At 56.2% G+C, this 14,980-nt stretch overlaps 2 protein-coding genes across 2 annotated transcripts; one reads left to right on the top strand and one right to left on the bottom strand.

Annotated features, from left to right (window-relative positions):
* Positions 1–1,708: 1,708 nt before the first annotated feature.
* Positions 1,709–11,778, bottom strand: CEL (carboxyl ester lipase). Its single transcript, XM_021933240.2, is given in 14 exon segments — positions 1,709–2,173; positions 2,175–2,256; positions 2,258–2,422; positions 2,424–2,477; positions 2,809–3,006; positions 4,214–4,417; positions 4,597–4,783; positions 6,361–6,478; positions 6,644–6,751; positions 6,928–7,058; positions 8,272–8,469; positions 8,745–8,867; positions 8,956–9,106; positions 11,691–11,778. Coding segments are annotated over 11 exon segments (1,791 nt in total). The 5' UTR covers positions 8,450–8,469; positions 8,745–8,867; positions 8,956–9,106; positions 11,691–11,778; the 3' UTR covers positions 1,709–1,807.
* On the top strand, positions 11,512–12,810 carry LOC110742245. The gene is given in 7 exon segments (XM_031654775.1): positions 11,512–11,706; positions 11,833–12,083; positions 12,176–12,420; positions 12,423–12,479; positions 12,482–12,603; positions 12,605–12,682; positions 12,736–12,810. Coding segments are annotated over 7 exon segments (1,023 nt in total).
* Positions 12,811–14,980: the final 2,170 nt, after the last annotated feature.

Genomic DNA, 14,980 nt, shown 5'->3' with positions numbered 1-14,980 from the left:
AATTTTAATGAAGTCCAGGTTACATCACACAAGGCAGAACTGCAAATCCAACACAGGTCCCAACCAATGCTGACGCTCCCCAGCTGTGTGGCCTGGGCCTGTGCCTGCCTCTCTGAATTTCACATTTTCCCATCAATTCCTTCACTCAGCAAAACTATGGATGACAAGTGCATGGCACAACCAATATTAGGGTCTACAGTTATTGTTTACAGGTTGGCCTAAAAGGAACACTTCAACTTTGTTTTCAGGCAGAGAAACATTCGCTTAAAAGTCCTAGTTAGGGGCTGAGCACGGTGGCTCATGCCTGTAATCCCAGCACTTTGGGAGGCTGAGGCGGGCAGATCACCTGAGGTCAGGAGTTCAAGACCAAGCCAAAATGGTGAAACCCTGTCTCTACTAAAAGTCCAAAGAAATTAGCCGAGCGTAGTGGTGCATGCCTGTAGTCCCAGCTACTTAGGAACCTGAGGCAGGAGAATCGCTTGACGCCAGGAGGCAGAGGTTGCAGTGAGCTAAGATCAGGCCACTGGACCCCAGCCTGGGTGATAAGAGTGAAACTCTGTCTCAAAAAAAAAAAAAAGTCATAGGTCAGTTTCTACATCTGCATATTAAAAAAACCCCAAAGTTCTAACTAACTGTGTATCGGTAGATGGCCTAACCATATGTTACTCAGAGGACCTGGAGGCACAATTGTTTATTCTGTGGGAGAATTTAAGGAGAATGAGCAAATCGATCTTAAATGATCCTTAGTAGTCTTAATATTTTATCATATATTACTTTATATAATTTTTAATTTATTTAAATTCATGCACTTTAAATATAACTTATATGATTTACTGCAATATCTTATATTTCAAAATTAGCATATGTATGTTATAGGAAAAAGAACATAAACGATGCTGGTGCTGTCAGGAACCCAGACTTTCAGCATAGGCAGAAAAAGAAACAGTTGTAAAATCAGAGAAGTAAAACCTGACAATCTTACAACTGGGAAATGCCTGCATGAATTCATACTTTTATTATTATTATTATTATTATTTGAGATCGTGTCTCGCTCTGTCACCCAGGCTGGAGTGCAGTGGTGCGATCTCGGCTCACTGCAACCTCCGCCTCCCGAGCTCAAGTGATTCTTCTCCCTCAACTGGGACCTCAGGTGCGCGCCACCACGCCTGGCTAATTTTTTGTATTTTTAGTAGAGATGGAGTTTCACCATGTTGGCCAGGCTAGTTTCGAACTCCTGACCTCAACTGATCCTCCTGAATTCGGCCTCACAAAGTGCTAGGAATACAGGCATGAGCCACTGTGCCCGGCCTCATACTTTATTTTTTTTTATTGGTTAAAAAAAATACTTATTTCCTGGCTCTGTCTCTTCCAAAGCCCTAGCGGTAAAGAAATCCCAGGAGCAAGCACCACCCCTGGTGACCAGATTGGGGTCTCTAAACAGCATGTTCACACTGACGAAGGAGTGCGCCCTGGGGAAATGGTTGGCCCGGGTCCATGGCAGGAAATGCCAGGGAGGGGCTGGAGTCTGCAGCATCGTGGTGGCTGTAAGTAAGGAAGGTGCCCAAGAACCAAGGGTTGTGTCAAAGGACTACAGAGACCAACCTGAGGCCGCCTCTGGCCAAAGACAGACGAGCTGGGCATGAAAAAGCAAGCCTGCAATTGACAGGCAGATCCCGCAGCTTAGCCTTGGGAGCAAAGAAACACGCCAGACAGGAAAATGAGGTTTTATTCAGGAAGAGCTAAAGACGGGAGGGGAGCCCCTGGGGTCCCACCCTTGCGGCCTCTAAAGACCAAGGCTCATGGCATGCTAGAAACTAATGACTACAGGCATCTGAGCTCCCTTGGAGTCATCTGTAGGGGGTACAGGGGCGGCCTCAGAGTCACCAGTTGGGTGTACGGGGGTGGCCTCGGAGTCACCTGTGGGCGGCACAGGAGTGGCCTCGGAGTCACCTGTGGGAGGCACGGGGGTGGCCTCGGAGTCACCTGTGGGCGGCACAGGAGTGGCCTCGGAGTCACCTGTGGGAGGCACGGGGGTGGCCTCGGAGTCACCTGTGGGCGGCACAGGAGTGGCCTCGGAGTCACCTGTGGGGGGCACGGGGGTGGCCTCGGAGTCACCTGTGGGCGGCACAGGAGTGGCCTCGGAGTCACCTGTGGGAGGCACGGGGTGGCTCCCTCGAGTCACCTGTGGGCGGCACAGGAGTGGCCTCAGAGTCACCAGTTGGGTGTAATGGCCTCGAGTCACCTGTGGCTGCACAGAGTGGCCTCGGAGTCACCTGTGGGGGGCACGGGGGTGGCCTCCTGGTCGGTCACTGTGGGCAGCGCCACATAGGTGAGGGTCCAGTAGCGCAGGAAGTTGGTTCTCAGGCCCCGCCTCAGGGAGCTGCCACTCATCTTCTTGGTGATCTCCAGGTAGCTGTCGCCTGGAGGTGTAGGGTTCCCAGTGTGTGGGCACAGCCGAGTGGCCCATGTTGGGGTCCCTGCAGAGTGAGAAGAGGCTGTGCAGGGGCTGGGGACTCCCAAGGAGCTGAAGGCCTGCTCTGCACCCGCACGCCTGAGCCATCCCCGTCCTCTGAGCTGGCCCTGGGCACCGTGGCCCCTCACTGCATACGGGACACAGGCTGTGCACGTGCGCGGGCTTGGGGCTCTGCCAGTAGCTCTTATCCTCGTAAACACACATGGATTCCGATGCAGGGGGAGGTTAAGTGACTTGCCCAAAGTCCCTCCGCTGGCAAGTGAGGGAACAGGGCCTCGTGGTGGGAGGCCCTTCTCGGCTGCGGCCCTCCGCCCTGCTCTCAACCCACGCCTTACCCTGTTTTGGCAAAATTGGTCCAGTAGGCGATCATGGCCTTGGAGACTGTCCTGTCTTGGGGCCGGTAGCCGTCGGGGGTGGCGAAGGGCTTCCCGAAAACGTACTGGATGTCATCTCCATGGTCTGCCCCCATCCATTTGGGGTAGGTGGGCATCCGAGAGGGATGGGAAAACAGGTAGCTGTAGGTCTTGGCACTCCTGAAGGGGAGAGACCACCCAAGTAGGCAGGGTGCTCACCGGGGACCGCCCAGCCCACAGACTGGCCCTGGAGGGAGGTCCTGGGCAGCGGGCAGGGAAGGGTCTGGGGGATTCACATGAAGAGATGGAGCTTCTCAGACCCAGGAGAGGGAAAGCTGAGAACCAAATTCATGGATTCATGGGTTCTGCCATTTCTGTTGAATTTATACTTCACCTCCACAAAACACTGTGAGGCACCTTCCTTCTAGAATTCAGTATCAAGAAATATTTTGCTCTCCAAGTGCATGTGCATTCTTCAATTAGATTGGACAAGGTATAGGCCCTCAACTGTTTCCCTTTTTGCCTTCAGTGAAAAGAGGCTCACAGCTAAATGTATTGCTTAGTTGCTGCAAAGCTTTCATCCTAGACTTCTCGGTATCCTTTTATCTTCCTATCTTTTTCGTATTCCTAACTGATTTTTTATTTTTATTATTTATCTACTCATTTATTGGAGACACAGTCCCACTCTGTTGCCCCTGGTGGAGTGCAGTGGCGTAATCTCGGCTCACTGCAACCTCCACCTCCCTGGGTCAATCAATTCTCCTGCCTCAGCCTCCTGAGTAGCTGGGATTATAGGTGCGCACCACCACGCCTGGCTGATTTTTGTATTTTTAGTAGAGATGGGGTTTTGCCATGTTGGCCAGGCCAGTCTCCAACTCCTGACCTCAAGTGATCCTCCCGCCTTGACCTCCCAAAGTGCTGGGATTACGGGCGTGAGCTACTGTGTCTGGCCTTATTTTGTATTATAATTGGCTATTATTACATGAAGATTTTTAATCTGGCTGTGGGCTGAAACTGTTTTGTAATTGGCAAAGTTGAGGCCCATAAGAGTCAGTGGATAGAAACCATTGTCCAGTGTCGTCTCAATGCACAGTGTCGGGGATGGAAGGTAGCTCAAGAACTCTCCGGTGGGAAGGACCATGGGGTGCAGGGCTGAGCAGGGCAGAGGATCGTGGGGTTTGTAAACCCCTACAGGCTGGGAGGGAAAAAGAGGCCCTCAAGTCTTGCCAGGCCTCAGCAAAGTGGATGAGGCAGGCACAGGTGGGGACTCAAGCACCACTTTCCCAGTCAACCCAGACACCTGAGAGCCACTCACAGCGAGGCCTCGGCTGGCAGGTGCAGCACCCCAGGAAGGCCCCCAGGAGCCACCCCCTGCCCAGATCCTCACTTGGCGTTGGCTCTGTGCTGGGCCAGGGCAATCTCGGTGGGCACCAGGAAGAGGGTATCGGTCTCAAAGTCCACCACAGTCTTCTTCTTGTTCTCCTGGGATGGGTCCTGGGCCCAGGACTCAGTGTAGACATCAAAGGTAGTCTTGGCACCTCTGAGCCCCTTGGTCATTGTGAGCCCACTGACCAGCTTGTAGAAGTCCTCCCTGCGGGGACCAAGTAGGCACTGACACTCCCCCTGTGCGTACCCACCCCGACTGGTGCTAACTTCCTCACTCCCAATCCTCCACTCAGTGTCTTCCTCCTCCAGGCTGGCCCCCTCACCAGTGCCTTCCCGGCCGCCCTCCAGCACGGGTCGCCCCTGGGTCCTGTGCCCCCTGCTTACTCTGTGACTTCCTTGTTGTTCTTGTTGATGGCAGGCATGTCGATGCTGGCGAACAAGTGGCCGTCCATGTTGTTGATGCCTGCTATATAGTCGATGTCGGCGGCATTGGCGTACAGGTTGATGGGGTCATCGGGGATGAAGTCTCCATCAATGACAGGGATGAAGCCCAGATAGTACAGCATGGGGTCTGGGTGGGAGAGCCAGGAGGTTCTTGTACCTTCCAGTGTCCCCTGAGCCACCCCTTGCCTCTCAGGGCTGGAGTTGGCTATTTCCTCCCTTCTCTGATCTAAGGACACTTGGGGCTGGGTTGATTCTGCACCATCGGGGCATCCTGTGCCCTGTAGGATGTTTAGAGCATCCCCGGCCTCAACCCACAAGGTGCCAGGAGCACCCGCCTCCCCAGCCGTGACAATCACAGACGTCTCCAGGCCCTGCCACATGTCCCCAGGCTGACAGCCACTGTCTAGGGCCAGATCTGTCCTCTTCAGTGGCAGCCCCTCCCTCTCCTCTCTCTCTTTGCTGGGCCTGAATCAGGAAGGAGGAAACTTAGAAGCCGCTGAGGGAACTGATGGAGAAGGAGCTCCCTCTCTCAGTGCTGGGTTCCACTCCATTAGCCAAAAATGGTGTGAGGTCTGCATTGCCCTCCAGACCCCCGGACTGGCCCCTAGAGGACCCTGTGGCTGCGGAGGCAGGTGGGGCCCGGCTGTCACTGGGCCCAGCACCGTGGGCTTTGCTTCCAGCGGGGCCGTGCGGCTTGCTTTGTTTGGGCGTGTCCAGCCCGTGCAGTTGAGCTCATGTCAGGTAAACATGCAGATGACTTGGCTTCACAGCACGTTGCCATAGAAGAATGTGCAAGGGAGAGCGTTAGCCTAGCAAGCTGGTGCGGCGGCCATGCACAGGTGTTTGTGGAAGGGGTCTCCAGGCCTTCCCGGGGTACAGAATAGTGGAGCTGGAGGCCCCAGTGCTACAGTTCAGTAAATGTTTGCTGCATGAATGAATGAATGAACTGTGATCTAGCACAAAGGCTCTTGGTCTGGGGTCTATGGATCTCCCTGAAATTGTATGCAAATGACTGCATACGAATGCATGAGGTGGGGGAGGGGACCCAAATGTTCATCAGCTTCTCAAAGGGGGAGTCTGTAACTCATGGGAGATAAGAAGAAAGAAGGGGCCGAGCACGGTGGCTCACACCTGTAATCTCAGCACTTTGGGAGGCTGAGGCGGGCGGATCACCTGAGGTCAGGAGTTCGAGACCAGCCTGGCCAACATGGTGAAACCCTGTCTCTGCTAAAAATACAAAAATTGCTGGGCATGGTGGCGGGCACCTGTAATCCCAGCACTTTGGGAGGCCAAGGCGGGCGGATCACGAGGTCCCAAGAGCGAGACCATCCTGGCTAACACGGTGAAACTCCATCCCTACTAAACATACAACAAAAAGAGCTGGGCATGGTGGCATGTGCCTGTAGTCCCAGCTACACGGGAGGTTGAGTCAGGAGAATCACTTGAACCCAGGAGGCAGAGGTTGCAATGAGCTGAGATCCTGACACTGCACTTCAGTCTGGGCAACAGTGAGACTCCATCTCAAAAAAAAAAAAAAACAGATGGCTCCCCTTCTCCCTTACAGCGGGGGCCTTTGAGGGGAGTCACCAGTTTGATGGCAACAGGACCAGACCACAGCTCCGGCACCTTCTTCTCTTCTCCAGAGTACTTCCTGGCAGTACCCCCACCTCGAGACCCCATGCGCCAACCCGAACAGCTACTCACACTCCATGCCTGCCAGCGGCATCTTATAGGCCAGCGTCAGGGCTCGGGGGTCAGTAACCTTCAGACACTTGGCCATCCTGGCGGTATCGTCCACAGGGCAACCCACCTTCTCAGCCACCTGAGGGCAGAAGCAAGGCCGGCAGGTAGGTGAGGACAGTGCTCAGGGCTCCGAACCATTGGAAGGCAAGGACAGGGTCCAAGACAAAGAATGGAAATGAGGACGGCCCCCACCCGGGTATCAATTCCACCCCCACGCTGCCCAGCCCTGCCTTCCTCCGTTTACCTTTTTGGCCCAGAAGAGTGGGTTTTTCTGGATGACCAAGGGGCTCAGGGCCACGCCGCTCTGGCTGATGGCTCGCCGGATGAGGCCCTTGTTGTAGGGGGAGAGGGTCTACGACAGCCAGAGATCCTGTCACCAAGGCCGCTCCCCACTCCACCCACCCCAGGCTGGGCCGAGGACACCCCAGCACCACAGCCCCAGCTCCATGCTCCTCTTCCCACCTCCCCTTCCCGTTTGAGCTTCCTCCCAACCTCTGGGGCAGGCCCTCCCCACGGGGATCCCCAGACCTGCAGAGAGACGCTGGCACCTCCAGCAGACTCCCCAAAGAGTGTGATGTTGTTGGGGTCCCCCCCGAAGGCCGCGATATTCCTCTTCACCCAAGCAATGGCCATGTGCTGATCCCGAAGGCCATAGTTACCTGCGGGCAGGGCAGGCGAGAGGGTGCTAGAGATCAGTGGCCCAGGCCTGGCCTCCAGGAGGGGAGACCAGTGTGGGTGGGGCAGAAATGCCCTCAACAGACTTGGGGCCATGGCAGAGCCGCGGTCGGCAAATGGTGGGTACGTGAGAAGCTGGGTCGGGTGGGCGCTGGAGGGGGTGGGTCCCCAGGAGGTTGGGTCAGTGGGGTGCTAGAGGGGGTAGTGTTTGTGGGGAGCAGGATGGTCAGGCCCATGCACCTCTCCTGCCCCTGCCCCAGTCCCTCTTGTCTGTGTCCTGCCACTTCTGCGTCCACAGCTGTCTCTGCCTCAAGGTATCGTTTTCTGTCACTCGGCTCTGCTCTACTGGTTTCTCTCTCAGCTTCAGCCTGTTTGCCTGTCTGTGCCACAGCCTCTTTTATGTTTGAGATGGGGCCTCATTCTGTCGCCCAGGCTGGAGCACAGTGGCACGACCACGGTTCACTGCAGCCTGCAATCCCTGGGCTCAAGCGATCCTTCCGCCTCTGCCTCCCAGGTAGCTGAGACCAGAGGCATGAGCTACCATGCCCGGCTAATTTGTTTTTTTTTTTGTTTTTTTTTTTTTTTTTTGAGATGGGGTTTTGCTCTTGTTACCCAGGCTAGAGTGCAATGGCGCGATCTCGGATCACTGCAACCTCCACCTCCTGAGTTCAAGCTATTCTCCTGTCTCAGCCTCCCGAGTAGCTGGGATTACAGGCAAGTGCCACCACACCCGGATAATTCTGTATTTTTAGTAGAGAAGAGGTTTCTCCATGTTAGTCAGGCTGGTCTCGAACGCCCGACCTCATGTGATCCGCCCGCCTTGGGCTCCCAACGTGCTGGGATTAGAGGGTTGAGCCACTGCGCCTGGTCCCCAGCTAATTTTTTATTTTTTTGTAGAGATAGGGGTCTCCCTGTGATTACCAGGCTGGTCCTGAACTTCTGTGCTCAAGTGATCCACCTGTGTCAGCCTCCTAAAGTGTTGGGATTACAGGCGTGAGCCACCTCACCTGGCCTCCGCAGCATCTTTAATTTTGCTATGGCTGCCAAGGGCCTCCTGCTTCTCGTGATTCTACTCCAGCTTCTGGGTCTTTCTGTGGACGGCTACTGGTTGTTTGGGGTGAGGGGCACTGAGGAGAATCTCCCTGCTGGACTCAGCAAGCTGGCCGCCCCACCTCAGGGCCGAAGAGGCCCACGCACCTGGCAGGTTGGCGTCCCCAGTGCTGAGGAACCCAAGGGGGCCGACACGGTAGTTGAAGGTGACCACGATGACGTTTCCGCGTGTGGCAATCTCCTCGCCGTCATACAAGTAGTTGCTGAGGAAGTGGGCCCCTTGGCCGGACCCCATGAGGAAGGCGCCTCCATAGATCCAGATCATAACGGGCAGGTCCCGGGAGACTGAGATGGGGGAGCGGCTGGTGACCCCAGATGCCCTGCCTGGCCCTCTCCCAAGCTGGTTCCCCGTCCCTGTGCAGCAGGTGCCTGGGGCCGAGGCAGGGAGGCGCTCCAAGGCACGACCCTGCCCCAGGCTGGGGGACTGGCACGGACGCTCCCCTCTCCCCTCTGCGGGATTGCATGGCAGTTCAGCTTTGCAGCCCCAGACTCAAGCCAGGAGCAGATCCGGGGCTCTGGCTGCGTGGGACCTTCCCTTGGGGAACAGGGGGCAGGCAGACCTTGCTTCCTGTCCTGGGGCACCCAGATGTTGAGGTACAGGCAGTCTTCATCCCCGTAGGTGCTGTCCTGGGTGATGGTGGCCTGCAGGCATCTCTTCTTGAAGGACTTGGCCTTCAGGGTCCCTGCGGGTGGCAGGAGGAGTTGGCATGAGGAAGGCAGTCGCCCTCACCAGCCCCACCGCAGGGCCAGTCCAGCACCACCCACTCCTACCTTGCCAGCCGGGGTGTGGCTGGGGGTTCTCCAGCGCCTTGGTGGGAGCCGCGAAGGGGATGCCCTTGAAGATGTCCACAGAGTCGCCCAGGAGGCCGAGCTTCTTATTGACGCCTTCCACGAACCCACCTTCCGTGTACACGGCGCCCAGCTGGGAGGGAGACACGGGCAGGGTCAGGCAGGCTCAGGCCCCATCGGCCTGAATCCAGAGCGGGCAAGGCAAGCCAACACTGGGTGCCCAGAGACAAAGACAGCTTCGAAGCAGGACAGCTCTGCCCGGGAGACCCAGACAGCACCCTCTGCCCCGCACTGCTCAGGGCTTGAGGATTCCTCTTCCCCTCCTTATCCCTGGGGGTGTCCTGCTCCCAGAATCGTAGGGGAAACTGGTTCGACCAGTGTTCCCACTAGGGAAGCCTGCCAAGAGGTGGGATGGAGGTTTGGGTTCAGGCTGTGGCCGCCCAGCTTTCACTCCGATCCTGTTTCCCCACGCCCATGTGGAGGATGAGCGACAGGCAGGAGCTCGGGCAGGAGCGCGCCCAATGCTCAGTGTACCCGGGGTGTTTCACACCAACCTTCCTCCTTCCTAAGGGGTGGGGTCTGCATTTCCCTCCTCCTGTCTCCCTGCACAGGGCCTAGCTGGCTGGGCACAAAGTCGATGTCCCCATACCCAAGTCCCCACAGCTCCTGTGCCCCCTGCTGGTAAAGAACCCCCCCCCCCAGGGACCCCCCCAACCTCCACCATGCTTCCCTGTGCCATGAGAACTGCCTCTGTGCACCAAGCTGTCCATCCCCACAAGGGGCCTGGAGGTTGGTGCTCATCCACCCTCTGTCCCTGAGGGAACTGAGGCTAGGTAGCTTTTGGGCTTGAAGTCACCCTGTTGAAAGGCAACTGTCTGCCCCAGAGCCACCTCCTTTCCATCTTGGGCAGCAGCTCCTCCTGCACGTGGTGCGTGGTGGCAGCCGGTGGTTGCTTGCTGGCTGTCACCTGTGCCAGGTTCCAGGTGGGGAAGGGCAGGGTGGCCCTGTACCCTCAGGCCCAGCCTCTGAAGTCTAGGCTGATGGGCCCCTGCCACACTGGGGTGGGAGAGTGGGGCGGTTGGAACGGGAGGGAAGGAGCCAGAAACAACACTTGCAGACATCATGGGCAACCCCTGCGAGGCATCTGTGTCTCCTCGTGCCAGCTCCCCCCAGCCCCGCCCCACCTCTGGGAGGCGGTGTAGAGAAGTCACCTGGCAGAAGTGTCCCTGTGCAACTGAGACTGGCCTGAGGGCCTCAGGGCGGGGGAATGGGGAGGGGTCATGATGACCTGCCAAAGGCCTCAGCACCCCAAGAAGAGCTCGCCTAAGAAGAGGATGACCTCTCCTTTGAGTCAGGAGCCCAGGACCACTGCCCAAACCTCCAGGTCCCAGGGCCAGGGAGTGTGGAGAGCAGACAGTGGGGGTGGAGAAAGGAGACCCCAGGGCCTGAGAGAGCAGACACGAGAACAGCGTGGTCGGCATCTGGGGTCCCCTGTGTGAGTCCTGCTGGGGGCAGGGACTGGGCTGGGCGCTGACACCGGCTTCCTGCGGGGCTTGGGGTTTCTGTGGCTTCCCCCTCACAGGCAGAGAGGGCACATTTTATGGATGCTCGAGAGACCTCCTGCCTGCCAGCTCTCCCTCTGAAGGAACCCGGACCCGGTGTGGAATAGCCCAGCTCTCAGGTTCCTGCTCAGGAGTAGGAGGTAGCAGCTGTGCGATGCTGGGCTGCCTGCCTGCCTCTCTCCGCCCCGTCTGCCTGCTCTCCACACTCCCTGCCCCTGGCCTGCTTCCCCTTCTGTAAAACGGCAACAGTGTCCATCAGAGAGCTTGGTAGGTGGGATCACCAGGCTGAGCAAATGCAAATTCAAGAGGCCCAATGACATTTGCATTTCAGGTAAACAGCGAATTGTTTTTTTAGTATGTTTCATTTTTTTCTTTTTCTTTTATACTTTTGAGACAGAGTCTCGCTCTGTCACCCAGGCTGGAGTGCAGTGGCGTGATCTCAGCTCACTGCAACCTCCACCTCCCAGCTTGAAGCAATTCTCTTGCCTCAGCCTCCCAAGTAGCTGGCATTACAGGCACCCACCACCATGCGCAACTAACGTTTGTATTTTTAGTAGAGATGTGGTTTCACCATGTTGGCCAGGCTGGTCTCCAACTCCCGACCTCAAGTGATCCACCCACCTGGGCCTCCCAAAGTGCTGGGATTACAGGCGTGAGCCACTGCGCCCGGCCCATGTGTGTTTCAAATATTGCATGCGACATACTTACACCGCAGTTCTTGGCAGTTTATCGGAAATTCAAATGGAACTGGGCATCCTGCATTTTACCTGGCGCCTGTCCCGGCAGAAATGAGGGTGAGCGCCCGGGAATTGCCCTGGGGCTGTGCTGGGCTCTCTTTCTCAGCCTGGCCCGAAGTTTCCAGATGTGAGTGAGGGGAGGAGAGCAGGACCTGCCCCTCTGCTGAGCTCTTACCTTCGCGGCACTGGCCACTGCCCAGCAGCAGGCGAGGCCCAAGACAACCAGTTGCAGCCGCCCCATGGTGTGCGTCAGCCTCTGGGTGGCCCTCCCGCTGGGCCTCGGGTATTTATGGAGCCGGAGCCAAGGTCACATGCCTGTTCATGAGGTCACAGACACCCCCTCCCCTCCACCCCTTCTGGTGCAGGAGTGTCCAGTTTTCCCAAAACCCACGGTGCACCTGTGCAGGTTACTGCTTACCTGGGAGCAGAAGCAGGTGGCAAGGGGGGTGGTGGGGCCGGGCAGGGTGCACAGCGCTCTGCCTTCTGGTTTGTTCGCAGGGCTTGGTGTCACTGTCAGAGAAAAGGGCATACTTTGTCTCCGTGCACTGCCTGTCCCCTAGGTCCCCAAAGGAGCTTCACAGGGGACCGAGCACGTGAATTCTGGGGCAGAGAGGGCGGCATACTGCGGGCCCCCAACTCATGGGACTGACCTTATCTGTACCAGCTTTTCCTGGGGCCTGTGGAGCGGGCAGTCCGAGCTGGGTGTGGGCCGCAGAGCAGCACAAGGCAGTCCCACTCAAGGCTGGGGAGATGCTACCATCCAGCCTGATGTGTCCTGGGAGGGAGGACGAGAGGCTCAGGGGGACATGGTGTGGGTGGGAGGGTTAGGGGGGCATCTAGCCCAACCTTGAGGGCTTCCCTGAGGAAAGAAAGGGCCCAGTCAAGGCCCCCGGGCACACCCAGGCAGAGTGACAGAAGGGGAGGGAAAGAGGCCAGCAGGAGGGAAGGGATAAGGTCGTGTGAGGTCGTGGAGGAGGCGACCATTCGCATTTTCTGTGAACACCTGTTACTCCCAGTGCCAGGAAAGGTTATGAGAAGTGAAAGAACACCATGAACAAAGTCTTCTGCTCGGGCCTTTAAGCTCAGCCAGTGTGAGGTCAGCCTCACCGAGACACTCAGTGGCAGCTCCAGTCACTGCACGGCACTCTGCAGGATGGGGACAGGGTGGGGGCAGCCAGAGCCTGCCCAGCTAACAGCCCCCCAGGAGACTTGGAGCCTGTGCTTCCCACACCAACCACACCCCTGCTCTGCCATCCCTGCGGCTGGTGCCAGGGACCGAGTGGACCTGCAGAGCCACGTCTGTCCCTCTGTCTGTCAACCACAGCCGGTGCCCAGCAATTCAGGAGGCCTAGTGGGCAAGGGAGGCTGGGGAAAGGCCAGGAGGGTGGGAGGAGGAGTCGGCCACAGAGAGTAAGGGGCCTGCAGGCAGCTGGGGTGCCCCAGAACAAATGCAGGCCACAGAGAATAAGGGGCCTGCAGGCGGCTGGGGCACCCCAGAACAAATGCATTTGCCTCAGGCCTTTGCCCCATTACTCTAGTTCTGAGAACCTGCTCTAAATAAAGGAGGTAATTCCGAACTGGGAGACAGGCCCTTTGTGCTCCAGGATATTCACTGCAGTGTTACTTACAGAGGCTAAGGAGGAAAGGGGAGGGCAGCAGGGAGAGGAAGGAGGTGGGGGAGAGGGCAGGGGCAGGGGAGAGGGAAAGGAAGGCCCCACTTTTTATATATATACATTTTTAGAGCGGCTTTAGGTTCACAGCAAAATTAGAGGAAGGTTACAGAAACTTCACATATATCCTCGCCCCACCCCAGTCTCTCCCATTATCAACATCCCCCATAAGGGGGTACAGCTGTTTCGCTTGATGAACCCACACTGACATGTCATTATCACCCGAGTCCACAGATTTTGGGTTTTTTTTTTTTTTCTTTTTGAGACAGGGCCTCACTGTGTCACCAGGCAGTGCAGTGGCACAATCACAGCTCACTGCATTCTTGAACTCCTGGGCTCAAGGGATCCTCCTGCTTTAGACTGTCAAGTAGCTGGGATTACAGGCGCGTGCCATCACACCTGGCCAATTTTTGTATTTTTAGTAGAGACAGGGTTTCGCCATGTTGTCCAGGCTGGTCTTGAACTCCCGAGCTCAAGTGATCTGCCTGCCTCAGCCTCCCAAAGTGCTGGGATTACAGTCATGAGCCACCGTGCCTAGTCTCATACTTTATTATTTTTTAAACTGGCAAAAAACGAAACAAAAAAAAACTTATTTCCTGGCTCTCTCTTCCAAAGTCCTAGGAGTAAAGAAATCCCAGGAGCAAGCACCACCCCTGGCGACCACACTGGGGTCTCTAAACATCATAGTCACACAGAGGAAGGAGTGCGCCCTGGGGGGATGGTTGGGCTGGTCCGCAGCCGGAAATGCCAGGGAGGGGTTGGAGTCTGCAACATCATGGTGGCTACAAGTAAGGAAGGTGCCCAAGACCCAAGGGTTGTGTCAAAAGACTACAGAAGCCAATCTGAGGCCGCCTCCGGGCAAAGACAGACAAGCTGGGCATGAAAAAGCAAGCCTGCAATGGACAGATCTGAGTTCACCAGGCAGCCCAGGAAACACAGTCTCCGGCCCTCCTGCCCTGTCACTGGCCCTCGCCAGGGCACTAACTCATTGTTCTGAAGACTGTTAGAGGTGAACACAGGCATTTTCCCTCCTTTTCTGTCCGAGTAGTATTTCAGGGTAATCAAATAGACAATGAGGAAGATTCCTTTATAGAATTCCAGCTACTAAATACAGGGGGAACAATATAGTTCAAAAAATCACCATTTTGCACCCTTAAGGAAGCAGTACAGGCAATGATCAACGGCTGTTCAAAAGCCATTAAATACGCTGGAGGAGGTGGCTCACACCTGTAATCCCAGCACTTTGGAAGGCTGAGGCGGGGGGATGCCTTGGGCCCAGGAGTTTTAGACCAGCCTGGACAACATTAGTGAGACCTCATCGCTACAGAAAATTCAAAAACTATCTAGACATGGTGGTACACAACCTGTAGTTCCAGCTACTCGGAAGGCTGAGGTGGAAGAATCACCTGAGCCCAGGAGGTTGAGGCTGCAGTGAGCCCTGATTGCATCACTGCATTCTAACCTGGGCAACAGAGCAAGACCATCTCACAAAAAAAAAAAAAAAAAAAACCCACAAATAAAACAAAAAAACCACAGAAACCCAAAAACCATTAGATAAAAGACCAATGCGTCAGCCTGACAACACCTAAACTTGCTGGTCAATCCTAGTGTCAACAAAGGGGCCCAGCAGACATCCTGTGCTTGCAGACCGACGCAGCCGAGGAAGAGACCTTGAACCTGAATCGGGCTGAGCCTCCACCAGTCCCCAGGAAATACAGGGGAGAGAAGCAGGTTCAGCACTACACAGAGGCAACCAGTCGATCCAGAACGGGGCCGTTCTCTAGGACAAATGACCTTGTTTCTTCAACAAATACTCGGCACGCACACAGGCTGGGAGGCAGTGCTGCTGCTGCACTCGGGGAGACACAAGTGCCTCAACCAAGGGCAATATGGGGAGCAGGGTCAGGCAGGCAGGCTCGGTGGGCTCAGGACCCACGAGTTTCACACTGGGAAGCCATGGGACAGCAGGGCCCATTTCCCATGACTTTGTCAAGAGGGTATTCATTTAGAGAAGAACTGAGCCCAGGCCTGGAGTCCT

This window comes from Papio anubis, chromosome 13, assembly GCF_008728515.1.
Source record: "Papio anubis isolate 15944 chromosome 13, Panubis1.0, whole genome shotgun sequence".
NCBI classification, from domain to species: domain Eukaryota; kingdom Metazoa; phylum Chordata; class Mammalia; order Primates; family Cercopithecidae; genus Papio; species Papio anubis.
Note: the sequence above shows the minus strand (reverse complement) of the source record. Positions and strands in the feature narration are given on the sequence as shown.